The 15,227-nt window shown below is 34.3% G+C and overlaps 1 protein-coding gene across 1 annotated transcript; it reads right to left on the bottom strand.

The window, feature by feature from the left end:
- Positions 1 to 7,610: 7,610 nt before the first annotated feature.
- Positions 7,611 to 15,192, bottom strand: LOC125658760 (uncharacterized). The gene is made up of 2 exons (XM_048890157.2): positions 14,920 to 15,192; positions 7,611 to 10,570 (listed from the first exon to the last, which is right to left on the bottom strand). The coding sequence occupies exon 2, from the start codon at positions 10,567 to 10,569 to the stop codon at positions 8,515 to 8,517; it is 2,055 nt and encodes a 684-aa protein (XP_048746114.2). The 5' UTR covers position 10,570; positions 14,920 to 15,192; the 3' UTR covers positions 7,611 to 8,514.
- Between the last annotated feature and the right edge of the window lie 35 nt (positions 15,193 to 15,227).

The following is a 15,227-nucleotide window of genomic DNA, read 5'->3' as shown; positions in this document are numbered from 1 at the left end:
TCCCCCACAAATCTTCTAAAATGTTTACTCTATCTTGTGTAGAAATTTCAAGACTCTAGCTTCAAAACTAACGGAGGAGATGCGTGGACAACAAGGCCCTTCAAAAAGTCACTAAAAGAGAGATAACTCCTGACCGGAAGTGACGTCAAGCACGAAATTTTGCAAGCAAAGTCTCGTCACCAAAAGATATCTTTCCTGAAATTTTCGTGAAAATCGATCGAGAAATGGCTGAGAAAAACGCGTGTACTACCAAGGAAAATAATAATAATAATAATAATAATAATAATAATGAAGAAGAAGAACGCGAACAATAATAGTAAGGTCTTCCGCAGGAGACGGAAGACCTTAATAACTAGACACGATCTCGTTGCGAGCAACGAGTAGGTCTTCCGTCCGATTTGTTGATGCACTCGGAGTTAAAAAAAAAAAAGAAAAAGACAAATGAGTCCCAATTTAGTTTCCGACTTTAAGACACTTTAGATATAATCAATTTTTCATATCATAAGCTTCTGAAGCAAAGTTGCGGTGAAATTCGTTTGAAATTCGACTCTCCAGGCGAGCCATAAGGCCCGCGGGCCTATTTCTTGATGTCATTTGTTAGCCCTCTATAGACTCAACAACTTTAGTTCTATATGTCTTTACAAAATATTTACCTGTAAAAAGTTATTGAGATCGACCGATATCGACAAAAATCCGACTCTACAGGCGAGCCATTAGGACCATAGGCCTATTTCTTGATATCAATCGATAGATCTCGATAAACTGAACAACTTTTGTTCAATATGTCCTTACAAAATATTTACCAGTTACAAGTTTTTGAAATCGACTGATATCGACAAAAATCGACTCTACAGGCGAGCCATGAGGCCCACAGACCCATTTTTTGATATTGATCGATAGGTTATGACACATTGAACAACTTTTGTTCAATAATGCTTTTCAAAAAATATGTCGTTTTAAAGATATGAGGCGTCAAATATTTACGATTTTGGCCCTTAAAATCTCTAATTACGTAACATATGACCTACTTTTTCATTTGATAAGATCAAGCTCGTTGAGATGAACATTTTCGCTTCTACAACTTATTATAAAATATTAATAGTTTCTGAGATATTCTCAAAAACATTTGGACCCTTCTGAACCCCTAATTTAAAGGGCCAGCCCGTTTTGCTTGATATCGTAAGAAAGGCCTTGTCATTTGAAACATTTTTTGCTCAACAAGTATTTAGAAATTCTTTACCGTTCTCGAGTTATCTCTACAAGAAATATTTAGGGGCCAAACTGTAGCTCCCTAACGGGGCCACATAGGGAAAAAACGAAATGTACATATTGTTTAGATTATCATTCTGAACAACTTTTGTTCAATAATGCTTTTCAAAATATTTGTCGTTTTCAAGATATGAGGCATCAATTATTTATGATTTTGGCCCTTAAAATCCCTTATTACGTAACATATGACCTACTTTTTGATTTGATAAGAACAAGCTCGTTTAGATGAACATTTTCGCTTCAATGACTTATTACAAAATATTAATAGTTTCTGAGATATTCTCATAAACCTTTGGACCCTTCTGGGCCCCTAATTTAAAAGGTCAGCCCCTTTTGCTTGATATCGTAAGAAAGGTCATGACATTTCAAACATTTTTTGTTCAACAAGTATTTAGAAATTCTTTACCGTTCTCGAGTTATTTCTGGAAGTAATTTTTAGGGGCCAAACTGTAGCTCCCTAACGGGGCCACATAGGGTAAAAACGAAATATGCATATTGTTCAGATCATCATTCTGAACAACTTTTGTTCTTTATTGCTTTTCAAAATATTTGTCGTTTTCGAGATACAAGGGGTAAAACATTTATGGTTTTGGCCCTTAAAATCCCTTATTACGTAACATATGACCTAAATTTTTATATGAATAGATTTGGATTGTTGAGATGAACATTTTTTGTTCTTTGACTTATACCAAAATATTAACGATTTTTGAGATATTTGATCTAGACTTTGAGCCCTTCTAGATCCCTAATTGAAGGGGCTAGCCCCTAAATCTTGATATTTTGCGAAAAGATCTCGTAAATGTGCACAACTTTTGTTCTACATGTCTTAACAAAATATTTGCAAGAAAAAAGATATTGGAGATCAAAGGTCAAAAATCGCCGAAATCGGCGAAAAATTTTGGCATCCAATTTTTCAGGTCCAGGCGAGCGTTTAGGCAAATCGCCTCCGGTAAAATCGAATCCCCCACAAATCTTCTAAAATGTTTACTCTATCTTGTGTAGAAATTTCAAGACTCTAGCTTCAAAACTAACGGAGGAGATGCGTGGACAACAAGGCCCTTCAAAAAGTCACTAAAAGAGAGATAACTCCTGACCGGAAGTGACGTCAAGCACGAAATTTTGCAAGCAAAGTCTCGTCACCAAAAGACATCTTTCCTGAAAATTTCGTGAAAATCGATCGCGAAATGGCTGAGAAAAACGCGTGTACTACCAAGGAAAATAATAATAATAATAATAATGAAGAAGAAGAACGCGAACAATAATAGTAAGGTCTTCCGCAGGAGACGGAAGACCTTAATAATGAAGAAGAAGAACGCGAACAATAATAGTAAGGTCTTCCGCAGGAGACGGAAGACCTTAATGAAGAAGAAGAACGCGAACAATAATAGTAAGGTCTTCCGCAGGAGACGGAAGACCTTAATAAGAAACAGAGTAAAAACAATATGTTCCCAAACTTTGTTTGGGGAACATAAAAATACCTCTGCTTGAAACCCTGACAGGGGGGGGGGGGGGGGGTGTCACAATTTCAGTAAAAGGATATATGCTCCTCATATCCTGCGTTTATTTATTAACGAAAAGTGAAACATCATTAATGATAATTAACGAATAGTGCTTCTCTCTATGTTGTATCTTTCAATAAATACTGACAAAGCTTATGAATAGTTTTAAAGTTATGTACACTAAAGAGTTGTCCGAATTTGGAAAAGGAAGGTTTCTTTTATAGTAATAAGATTTGATATATTTTTCACATAGATCAAGAAATGATGGGCATATCAAAACGAAATGAAACTCGTCTTTGGTTTCCTGCAAGTTACAAAATGAACATTTCTTCGATCATTGTACAACAGTATTAAGTCATGTGTTCTATTAAAGGGAAATTTATCAGATTTCTTTGTAAATAACATTGGCGTTTTACAAGGGGAGATAATTTCTCCCCTACATTTTTCTTTGTACGTAAATGACCGGGAGAAGGAATTTTTGCTTAAGGGCAATGCTCCCATCGAGCTACAAGAATTATCTTTATTTCTGTCAATGTATGCAGATGAAATGGTTATATTAGCTGAATCGGCCTCTGACTTGCAACTTATGTTGAATTCATTGGAAATTTACACTGAAAATGGTCTTTAACGGTTAATGTTGAAAAAAAAACCAAAAGTATTGGTGTTTAGAAACGGAGGTATTCTACGATCAGACGATAATGAACAAATTGAAGTAGTAAATAAATTTTGTTATCTTGGATTATTGTTGAATATTAATGGAAAATTTTATGTCACACAAAAACAGTTATCATTACAATGTAAGAAAGCTTTATTTTCACTAAAAAGAAAATGTTCTAATATGAGTTTGAATTTCACAACACTTATATTCTTATTTGATGCATATGTAGGAAGCATTGCAAATTATGGATGTAAAGTGTGGGGTGCTCAATCAGTATGGAGCGCCAAATTAACATAAACTCAAATAATTGAAGATATCTTCAATTATTTGAAGATATCATCAATTCAATTATTGCTCTCTTTAATTGAATTAATGCGCGCATTAAATCAATTATTGCTAAATGAATTAATGCGCGCTTCAATTCAATTATTGCTCTCATCAATTGAATTAATGCGCGCATCAATTGAATTAATGAGAGCAATAATTGATTTAATGCGCGCATTAATTCAAATATTGCTCTCTTCAATTCAATTGATGAGAGCATTAATTTCGTAGAAATATTGCTCGCAATAATTGATTTAGAGCTCGGTTTAAATAATTTGATGATCTCTTTAATTCAATTGAAGATATCTTTAATTATTTACAATGCTTTTGTATAAGGAATTAATGCGCGCATCAATTCTTTTAAAGAGAGCAACAATTCAATTAAAGAGATCATTAATTCAATTGTGGATATGTTGAATTGAAGATATCTTTAATTATTTAGTTGCTCTCTCTAAAAGAATTATTGCTCTCTTCAAATGAATTAAAGATATCATTAATTCAATTGAAGAGAGCAATAATTGAATTAATGCGCGCATTAAATCCATTATTGCTCTCATCAAATGAATTAATGCACGCATCAATTCAATTATTGCTCTCATCAATTGATTTAATGCGCGCATTATATCAATTATTGCTCTCTTCAATTGAATTGTAGCGCGCATCAATTCAATTGTTGATATCATTAATTCATTTGAAGAGATCATTAATTCAATTGTTGCGCGCATCAATTCAGCAGAAGAATTAATGCTATCATCAATTCATTTAATGCGCGCAATAATTCAGAATTGAAGATGTCATTAATTATTTGAAGAGATCTTTAATTAAATTGTTGCGCGCATCAAATGAATTGATGATATCTTCAAATAATTGAAGATATTTTCAATTATTTGAGTTTATGTTAATTTGGCGCTCCATAAATCAGCTCCTGATATCGAAAAAGTTCACATGGATTTTTGTAAAAGCATTTTGGGTGTAAAAAGTGCTACTCCTAATGTAATGATTTATTGTGAAATGGGTATATTACCATTGCAATGTGGGAGAAAATTACGAAGTTTAAAATATTGGTTAAAGCTTTTATCAACAAAAAATTGTATCTTGAAATCATGTTATGACTATATGTGTGATGAAATGAGTAGTAAACAAAACTGTAAAAATTGTGTAGTAAATGTTAAAGGTATTTTGTCAAATGTTGGATTGATGAACCTATGGTTAAATCAATGTATTTTGAAGCCACAATACATGTTTGCAGTTGCTAAGCAACGCAATTTTGATAATTGTAAACAAACAATAGTTTCTGAAATCAACTCTTCCTCAAAATGTAGAATTTATAAACATTTGATTGACCATTTTACTTTGCAGTCCTACTTAACTAAAAGAATTCCTATGCAGTATAAAAAGTTTATATGTAAGTTAAGATTATCGTCTCACTGGTTAGTTATTGAAACCGGTAGATACAAAAATGTTCCTTTAGAAAGACGTTTATGTCCTTTATGTACCTTAGATGTAGAAGATGAGCTTCATTTTTTTCTTTAAGTATACCTATTACAGTCATTAAAGAATCAAATTTTTGAAAAAGTATTATTATTTCAGACCCTCTGTCTTTAAATTAATTCAACTTTTATCGACACAGAATGCAAAGGAATTATGTAACTTTATTAAGAATTCCTTTGAAATTAGAAATACCAATGTATAAGCACAATTTCTATTCTTTCTTGACCGTTATATGATTTTAGATTTATTATATTGTATACTGTGTCTATAAGCTGTATTTGCTTTTGACTAATAAACAACAACAACAACATTTACGTTCTATTCAGGTAAATTTTTATACCTTCCATTTTCAACATTCAAAGAATGTGCAGAAATTCTTTGCAATCATTACAGATATTTACATAGTAGTTATTTTTCTTTGCCACGGTGCGATAATCGCTTCACAAGTATCTCAATCAATCTGTAAACCAAATGTATCAACTATTTCTTTATATAAAATACATTTCGATGAACTTAAATATCGAAAGCAGTAAAACATGTATAAATGCATCAGTGAGACGCTGTTCCACAAGAAAAGAAAAATGATTAACAAAATCAATTTTTTTGTTCCCAAACAATAAAGTTCATTTCTGACTGCATTCAACCAGTTTGTACAGTTTTCCTTTTGAGTATTGCATTCACATAACAATTGTTCATAACATATTTATGATATACAGTTATTTGTATTAAGGAAGTTGCACCATTATTTCAAAATTCGAAGTTTTTTGGGGCATACATTGGACATCTGCCGAATTCAAAATAAATCTTTAAATTATTTGTAGATTTTAGAAGCAACATAATTTTCTTCAAAAAATTTACATGTACTTGCTCAGTATGTGAGGGCTTTATGCAATCCCAAGTTTCGACATCCATAATGAAAAACAGAACTTACATATGTATCAAATAAATAAAGTGCGGTCTCAATACTCAAATAATTCTCTTCCACCCTTCTCCGCAGAGAATGTACAATTTTAAGCTTTGGTAGTAACTGATTTTTACGTATAATCAAATTACCATTGTATTCAAAATCCACACCTAGATACGTAAATACATCAACGATAACATTATAGTAGAAACATTTTTCATAATCTCTAACTTTACCACCATTTCGAAAATCTATTATTTTTGTTTTGCTGACGTTTAGGGGCCTACTTCTAATTTCCAGTCATCTGTATATAACTTTAAAGTATCAAGCATTTTCTGCAATCCCTGTACACTTTTTGAGGAAATAATAGTATCATCCGCATATAAAAGTATAAAACGATTCAAATTCTGAAGCAATAGACTTTCACAACCACTCGTATGGCACGCCAAATTCACAAAAATGAGCTAAACAATGTTTCACAGTTGATAAACTAGGTTTATCGACAGTAAACTATAGTTTACGGACCGTTAATCTATATTTCACATCTGTAAACCATAGTTAACAGATAATCTATGTTTCACAAGCGTAAACTATAATTAACAATGAAAACAATCATTAGTGATTGCAAAACATTGTTTATCTGATAAATACGGTTTCACGATTGTAAACTACGGTTTACAAGTCTAAACTATTATTAAGTTTATCTGATAAATATAGTATCACAATTTGTGAAACTAGGATTAACAATTGTGAACTATAGTTAACGAATGTAAATTATAGTTTACAAATGTGAATCTGTATTTATTAGCAAAATCTATTGTTAACGTTTATTTAAAGACAGATAAACTTGGATTAGCATTTGTAAACTATAGTTTACAACCGTTAAATATAGTTTTACGGATGAAAACTATAGTTAACGAATCGTTAACTATAGTTTACAGTTCGTAAACTATAGTTTACAGTCGATAAACCTAGTTTATCAACTGTGAAACTATGTTTAGCTCATTTTTGTGAATTTGACGTGCCATACACTCGTGAGCATTTCTTTCTCTAAATCATTGATAAGTGATGGAAATAGCCTTGTCGAGAGAGCTTCGCCTTGCATAAGATCTGTTTGTAAAAATTCTGGGTTTTTTTAAGACAATTTTTCACTTCACTATACATAGACTTAATAATATTAAATAATTTTCCATTAATATCATATTTCATTCATTTATACCACATCCTATGTTCAATGCTGTAGAACACTTTTCTATAATCTACGAAACAACAATACAGACAGCTTTTTTTCATCCAAAGTCTCAATGAGTACCAAATAAAAATAGCATCTCTAGTTCCCGAACCAGGTTTAAAACCAAACTGTGCATCACTAGCATAGTATTTTCTTCACTCCGTGCTAACAAACGTTTGTTCAAGACAAATGTGAATAATTTTGGTAAATGACCTAATAAGAACAAACCACAAATATTTTAGGTAATATTTTAATTATACAATACCTTATGTAATACGATATAAGACATAAATTACATGTCTAAACAATGATGTCATGTAAATGACGTAATGCTATACCATTGCGGAGGTGAGTCACACTGTCTTCTAGATTTTTTTTGGGGGGGTGGGGGGTGGGTGGGGGGTATTTTGGTTGTTGAAGTGTTGAGCGGTACACTATTTTATGAGGATTTATACTGTGTACGGGGAGTTTAATTGTACGTACAACTTAACATATGACAAAATGGTTGAAAATGAAATATGGGTAATCCTTCCCTTATACACAATACTTGTACGGATGTAAAACACAGGAGAAGGAATGCACAGTGACATTTTGCGACAGTTTTGACTTAGTCTATGTTGTGAGGCTAGTATCTCATGATATCTCAAGGTACACAACTCAAGTGTCAGTTAACTAAAGTTCGACAAGCCCTGTTCTAGTTTCTATATCTTTTATGTTTTGTGTTGATTGGTGGATACTATAATTCATACATGTAGGACGGGGCCACGATCAGACACAAACATTGTTTATTTCTGTCAATACATGATGTCCAAAAAAGTGTAGAAGTGCACTGTTTTATGATTGCCTATTCCTGTGTAATTGACGTTCAACAAACACTATTCTATTTTCTGTAGCTGTCTTTATGTTGTGGATTTGTTCTTGTCTGAGTGATTCTCGATAAGATTGTAACGCCCCGTGTAAGTCCCCCACAACATGCTGACAGATCCCCAGAAAAACATCAATCAATCAATCAGGGGTATGGGACTTAGATTTTGTTAATAGGTAGATTATCTCTATGAATAGAACAGGGTCGCAATAAAACACAGGCTGTTTATTTCTTCCAACATGTCCCTAAAGCTTATAGTAGTAAATATGGTGTTTATGATTGCATATTTCTGTGTAACTGACGTTCAACAAACACTATTCTATTTTCTGTAGCTGTCTTTATGTTGTGGTATTGTTCTTGTCTGAGTGATTCTCGATAAGATTGTAACGCCCCGTGTAAGTCCCCCACAACATGCTGACAGATCCCCAGTATCTGCCAGGACAGATCCCTGAAGTGTAACGGTACATATCTGCCATCATCATAGAGCAGCAGGGTCTGTAGGTCTGTCAGTGACTGTAGATACTGGGATCTGTTACCTAGTCTGTAGTGAGATAACACCAATAGCATGTCTGTCAACACAAAGGGGGAAATGTATAAGACGTTTTGATCGTTTTGTTTACTCACTTCCTGTTCTAAGATTAATTCATCAATATAGTGGACTTCACTTCTTAACTTCACATTGGCTACCCAGGCTGTTTTCATTTTCCTAGACAGGGACAGACTACCTACAGCCTCACTGTATCTCTGTCTGTCTACATGACCACTGCGATACATGATATAGGGCTGTGATAGTCTTTGTTTAGTGAGATAAGTCACACGGAGTACTTCGTTATATCTACCTGTTCTATAGTAATACAAGGCGAGATACAATGAATATGACACAGGGCCTATCCTTGATGCCAGTTTCAGCATGTTACACACAATTCTGTCTACCTTGTATACATTTTTACATGTGTTGTTTGAAGTGCTGTTTACCATCATGAAGGCCGTGCAAATGAGTATTTCAGCTGTAAAATACTGTAATGTTAATGTTTGGTATGGTGAGAGTGATAAGTGTGATAGTTTGTCTACTGTTGACAATAGAATTAAAAGGCGTGGTAACTCATCAGCTGTATGCATATGTTTAGAAAATATCTCCCACATCGCGGTGCTATCTAAATCTACAACAGCTTTAATGTGTTCTTCAGCAGAGGGAATCACAAAGGTCAGACTACTGAGGGCTGGCTCTAAGATCGATCTAAGGGTTGGACTGAGCAGGAGACAGGACACGCCCATATTGTAGTAACGATAAAGCTGTTCCAATAAGGCCGTGCGAGCAGCACCTACAACTTTGTTAATAAACATATTGTTCTGTGGGATGAAAAAATTCGGGAACACACCACGATAAACGTAGTGAATGAGGTATTTGAAACACTTCCAGAAACAATTCAGTAAATTGTTAGGGCGCCACTCAACAGATCCCTCCTGTATCATCCAGAATACGGTGGTTTTCAGGAAATAAGAACACAACAATGGTTCCTCCACACCATAATTGACTATCTCCTTTAGAAATATTTTCAGAAGTCCGTAAACCAGAAATTGTGTATGATTCATGGTAGACACTAGTTTATATTCAGCTTGAGAAAACGACAATCTCCACTCTAATAGGTTTCCACTAGAATCAATTTTACTTCCTATTGGCACACAGTGATATCCATTTTCTAAAATTTCTGCAAGCACAGATGCAGGAGGCCAAGTATGCCAGAGACATCTTTCAATCCAAGGTCGTGTTAGAGCAGGCCAGTGTGTACCGGCAAAACATACAGCATAATCAAATTCAATAGATCCAGTATAAGCATTAGTACAAGGACCGTGACTAGTAATGTTTTGGCAACTTTTGATATTTTTAACTTGCTCGAACGTTAGTTGTTGCAATAACAAACTTGAGATATAAATTCTGTCATTGACTGGAACAGCTGTTGATACGATGACGTCATCTTGTGTTGACGTCAGAAGCTGTAGTTTGACAAACCCAGGCGGTGTATCACTGTCCTCCATCAGTATAATGTCGTGTTTTGTTCTATCGTAAAGCCTGGCCTGTGAGATATCGCTTATCAGTTTATGATCACAAAACCAGAACATTAAGTCCATGTCCGATGATTTAAACCTGAATCCTTCTCCATGACTACCACTTAACATCGATCTCTCTCCTCCATATATCTGTACAGGTTTCTTTATCATTTCCCTCATGTCCCACACGTCCCTTCTGACGGTCACTTCTGTCGGTGTCCCCACGTCACGACACAGACCCACGTACAGGACTTCTGATACACGGGGAATGTCATCCATCCTGTAACACAGCAAATAAAAAATGATTGATATGCGGTTATTACTCTCAGTTGCATAATAGATTAACAATAGATATTTTGAAACCAGTTTTTCAAGTCAGTACAGGTAACAGGTATGTTGGTTTATCTATAAGTTAAATAAAATCTTTACTATTACAATACTTTTACATATTCCAATAAGTTTACCAAATAATATGAATAGCATTGCCTTCTCTTTATCTGATTATGGCTGTTGAAAATTCCCATACTATAATCAAACACACACAAAAACAACCCTATACCCGATATACATGTATTTCCCTTTATCTTAGATGTATGTGTACAAGGGGTGGGGGTGGGTCGTTACTTAGAATGTTGTACTGAAAAAACTAAATAACCTTTTGTATAATTATCAGCCATTGGCACCGAAAATTCTCACTCAACCTAGTGTGTGAGTAGAACTAAACTGTGTAGGGTAAATTGGGGCAACTGGGACATCAGGGTAACTGGGACACTGTAATATTTTTCATCGGTAGTTAAAAAATCCTTTATAGCCCTAGTATGAAATTCTTCTGTTGAAAACATTACCTCAGTGTCGTCTGCTAAAAAGTGAAATTTGGCAGCTGAAGACGAAATAAACAGAACAATTATCGGGTCTTTGATCCGAAAGGTAAGCACATTTTGTGTATGTTACGCAATAAGAAGGGGGGTTGTCGATGTAGATATTATAATTGTTATCATACAAATTATTTAACAATTTGATTTGTTAAAATTATATGGATAAACGTTCTAATCACTTTCCAATACCTCGATTTGTAAAACGTAACAAACACTCGCGAAAAATGTTGAGTACCATGCAATTTATCAATGACCCATTGCATTTCAGAATAAGAAATTCCTTCGGGATAAAGACACCATTTATTTTCATGACGGCTTTTACAAAACACAACCATGCACCTTATAAAATACTTAGAAGCGGAAAATTTATATGTTAATATTGATATAAACATTTTTTTGCAAAGTATTTATATCTTATCACATTAAAATTGACTAGAGTATTTACGAAAATTGAATTAATATACGACATCGTACCGGATGTTGTGGTCTGAGATATTGTGACGTCACAAATTGATAATTTTGATAAACACATTGTGCAATTAAATAATTGCGAATGGGGTTATTCTCAACCATTTCTGTTAAAACCACTGCTGTTTCCAAATCTTCGTTATTCATTTAACGTGTTGGTAGTAATGCCAGTACAATAATTACAATAATAATTATTTAAATGTATATTATTCTCCACATGATTATTTCCTTTTTGAATTGGGGTAGTGGGACAGGTGTTCAAGTTGTATTTTAGAAAATAAGATTTTATGCATTTCAAATAAAATTATATCCTTAGATTTGGTGAATTGTGCAGGGTTTTGGATAGTTCATAATGTTTAAAGGATAAATAATAAATTTATAATTCTCTATTTTAAAACACAGCAAATTTGATTCAATTAGGCCTAATAATCTTAGATTTCAAACATAATAAAGGTCGTTATAATTTGCTTATGATTACATGTATATGGTATGTGCATGTTTGAACAAGTGTTTTGAGTAGGTGCAATGGCAAGACGAAAGAAAATCCAAAACCCCAAACAAGTAAAGTGGTCTTAATCGTCTATGAAAAAAGCATTAAAAATTAGGCCTACATGTGATAAACTAAGTTTTCGCAAAGCTGCAGAATTACTGTCTGCAATACTAAAATCTACGCATGAAATGAGTGCGAAATGAGAACAAGATACTGATGCCCCAGCCTCCCGACCAACCGTGTACTTCACATCGGATCAAGAGAATCAGCTTGTTGGTCATATTCTAGAAATGGCTAACTGTGGATTTGGGTTGACAATTGATAGGAATATAATTGAACTTATGCTCAATATTTAATAGAAAATCGAATCTGAAGCACTTTGCCGGTTTTACCTGTGTTTAATGTCAAGATTGATCGGGAAAGGAGGGGGGGGGGGGGTGAAGGATCGAGGGAAGGAGGGAGGAAAACGGGCTGGGGAGAGAATTTAAGGGGCTGAACGACAAGATGGGATGAGGAGAGATTAGGAAAACGGGTTGGAGAGAGAGGAGGAACCCCTTGTTTGTCCTTGTCCCCACTTAATCTTCTAACTTTAGGTATCAACATTGTTGTCCCAGTTACCCCATTACAGAAGGGCAACTGGGACACTCAGCAGTTATACGATTTGTCTCCCTTCTTTTTGGAGTAATGCTTCTGAAAGAATTTCATACCTGAGAAATGAAATTTAACATATCTATCTTTTATTGCATGACATTAAACTTTTATAAATACATCTCTATTGGTATGGAATATCAAAAATAATCTAAAGTGTCCCACTTGCCCCAATTTCCCCTACCTTTCTTTCGTTTTTAGGGGTGTATCTAGGGTAGCATTAAAGGTATATGTACCGTATTTTAAATAGTATTTTGTTTTAGGTTAAAAACTGATCCAAAGTTTTGTCAGTATAAACTATGAAAAAATATGATTTGACAATTTTGTCAAATTATATACGGGTATTAAAGGACTACTGGGCTACTAAATGTAAGGAGAAAATGATGATTTTCAAGTGCATATTTATGAAGGTGTGACGTTTATGGTGGTTGTGCGCAAGCGCTCGAGAAAATTATTAGAAACATCATGGTTGGTATATAGGGTACTGATGATATTTTTTAAAAAAATGTATCATTAAAAGATAGTTACTGTGTGAGGTGCGGAATTGAAAAATACGTGAAGGGAACCAACCTTGCCCCCCCCCCCCCCTCCCCCCCCCCCCCCCCCTCCCCTATGGTTAAGGGTTTTTAAGTTTAGGCAGAAGTACCTCAAATCCATTATTTTTATTCCTTGTCAATAATTTGAATGCAAGCGCATGTGAAGTAAACTCCGGCTAGTACGTGCCTATATATCTCAATATCAAGATTGAATCTGCAATTTGATAGACTTTTTAAGTGCTTTTGAAAGGAATATTTTTATGCTGAAACTCAAACCAATACTTTTTTTTTTTTTTTTTTTATATTTCTAATGAAGAATTCAAAATATACCGGTAGTACCGATGTGACCGATGTCACCATTGTAAGTTTCCTACTGTCAAAACAAAATTTTAAAAATAGTTGAAATTCATGAATGATTGTAAGCTAACACTTATACCAGTGATCGATTTTCTTTCCTAAATTCTGTGAAATGACAAATTGTATATCGAAGTAGGACACCTCTCCCCCCCTCTCCCTCTCTCTCTCCCCCCCCCCCCCTCTCTCTCTCGTTCAATCAATGAATATGTACAAATGCAAAGTGAGGGTAGATAATGTGATTCCGAAAGAGACTATATATTCCCTTTCTTATATTCTTTATTTCTTTTTGCAAAATGATGGAAAGCTTGTAAATTTGATTAACAGACGATAGCCCTTTATTTGAACAAACCTGAATTCTTTTCACCCAAAGATACTCTATGATAAGTTTGGTTAAAATTGGCCCAATGGTTCTGAAGGAGGTGACATTGTGAAAAGTTTACGGCGCATATGACACCGACATACAACGGATATAGTCAGAAATCTTCGGCTCAGTGGAGGTCAAAAGGAGGTCCTGCATCACTGTATAGGAATGAGAGTATCAACTCCACCCCCCCCCCCACCCCCACCCCCGATGCGTAACCCGGGTGCAGGTTAATGCAAAGATTGAGCAGAGGAATAAATGTCTAGGTGTTGCGTGATTCGCAAATATCAAGAGGGATTTCAATTATTTGGAATTGAAAGACATATTATAGTTGTAGGGATGAAAATTATCGCACAAAATCGAGAAAAGACTGAGGAAATTACCATGGTAGGGGTGTGTTTAAAATAAACGATGTAACGCTCACTGCATATCGTTATTTGTTGTGAAAAAGTACAAATATGACTTACCGGTATAAAAGCAATAGAACCCTATATAATTTTTGTCGTTTTTTATTAGCACTTATGGAATGAACTTTCAAATGTTAGCGGTCATTTGTCTAAATTTAATATAGTTAATTAGTGAAAGGATCAAAAGTTATTATTGAGGTCTATGGGAAATGAATTGATATTCTTTTCCCTACAGGCGTTGCCACGGTATAGAACTCTGGTATGAATGTGAGCTATATATGCAGGTGGTTCTTCCTTTTATACTGGGGATACGAATATATAAATAACCCTCTTGTTTCCATATGTGTGCCCTCTCTAGATCCTAGATTTAACACTAGTTCTTCCTTTTATACTGGGAACGTCTCTACATGAATTGGGACGTAAAATGAACAAAACACAAAACCAAACATATGCCAGCAATTGTAAAAATTAAGTTAAGTTCTCTTACCTGATCAATCTTTGTAACTAGCACAGGTGCTAAGCCCGTTTTGGGCCCGAACTCTGTGATACCATAAATAAGTGGTAGTGTACCTGTAACTATTGTCTGATAACCACCGTTGAAAATCCCCAGATTATAATTAGACACAAAAATCTACAGAATACCCAGTCTACTTTCCTTTGGTTAATGTACCATTGATTTTAACTACGTATGGAATCTGATATATGATATTGTTACAGTATTTCTACATATTCCAATAATTTTGCAAAACAATTTTAAAATCGTGGCTTTACCTGATCAATCTTTGTAACTGAAAA

Source organism: Ostrea edulis, chromosome 9 (assembly GCF_947568905.1).
Source record: "Ostrea edulis chromosome 9, xbOstEdul1.1, whole genome shotgun sequence".
NCBI lineage: Eukaryota > Metazoa > Mollusca > Bivalvia > Ostreida > Ostreidae > Ostrea > Ostrea edulis.
This window is presented reverse-complemented; position numbering and strand designations above follow the sequence as displayed.

What these genes read in the sequence shown, in the direction of transcription:
- LOC125658760 (XM_048890157.2), bottom strand. Translation starts at nt 10,569, where the DNA reads ATGGATGACATTCCCCGTGTATCAGAAGTCCTGTACGTGGGTCTGTGT.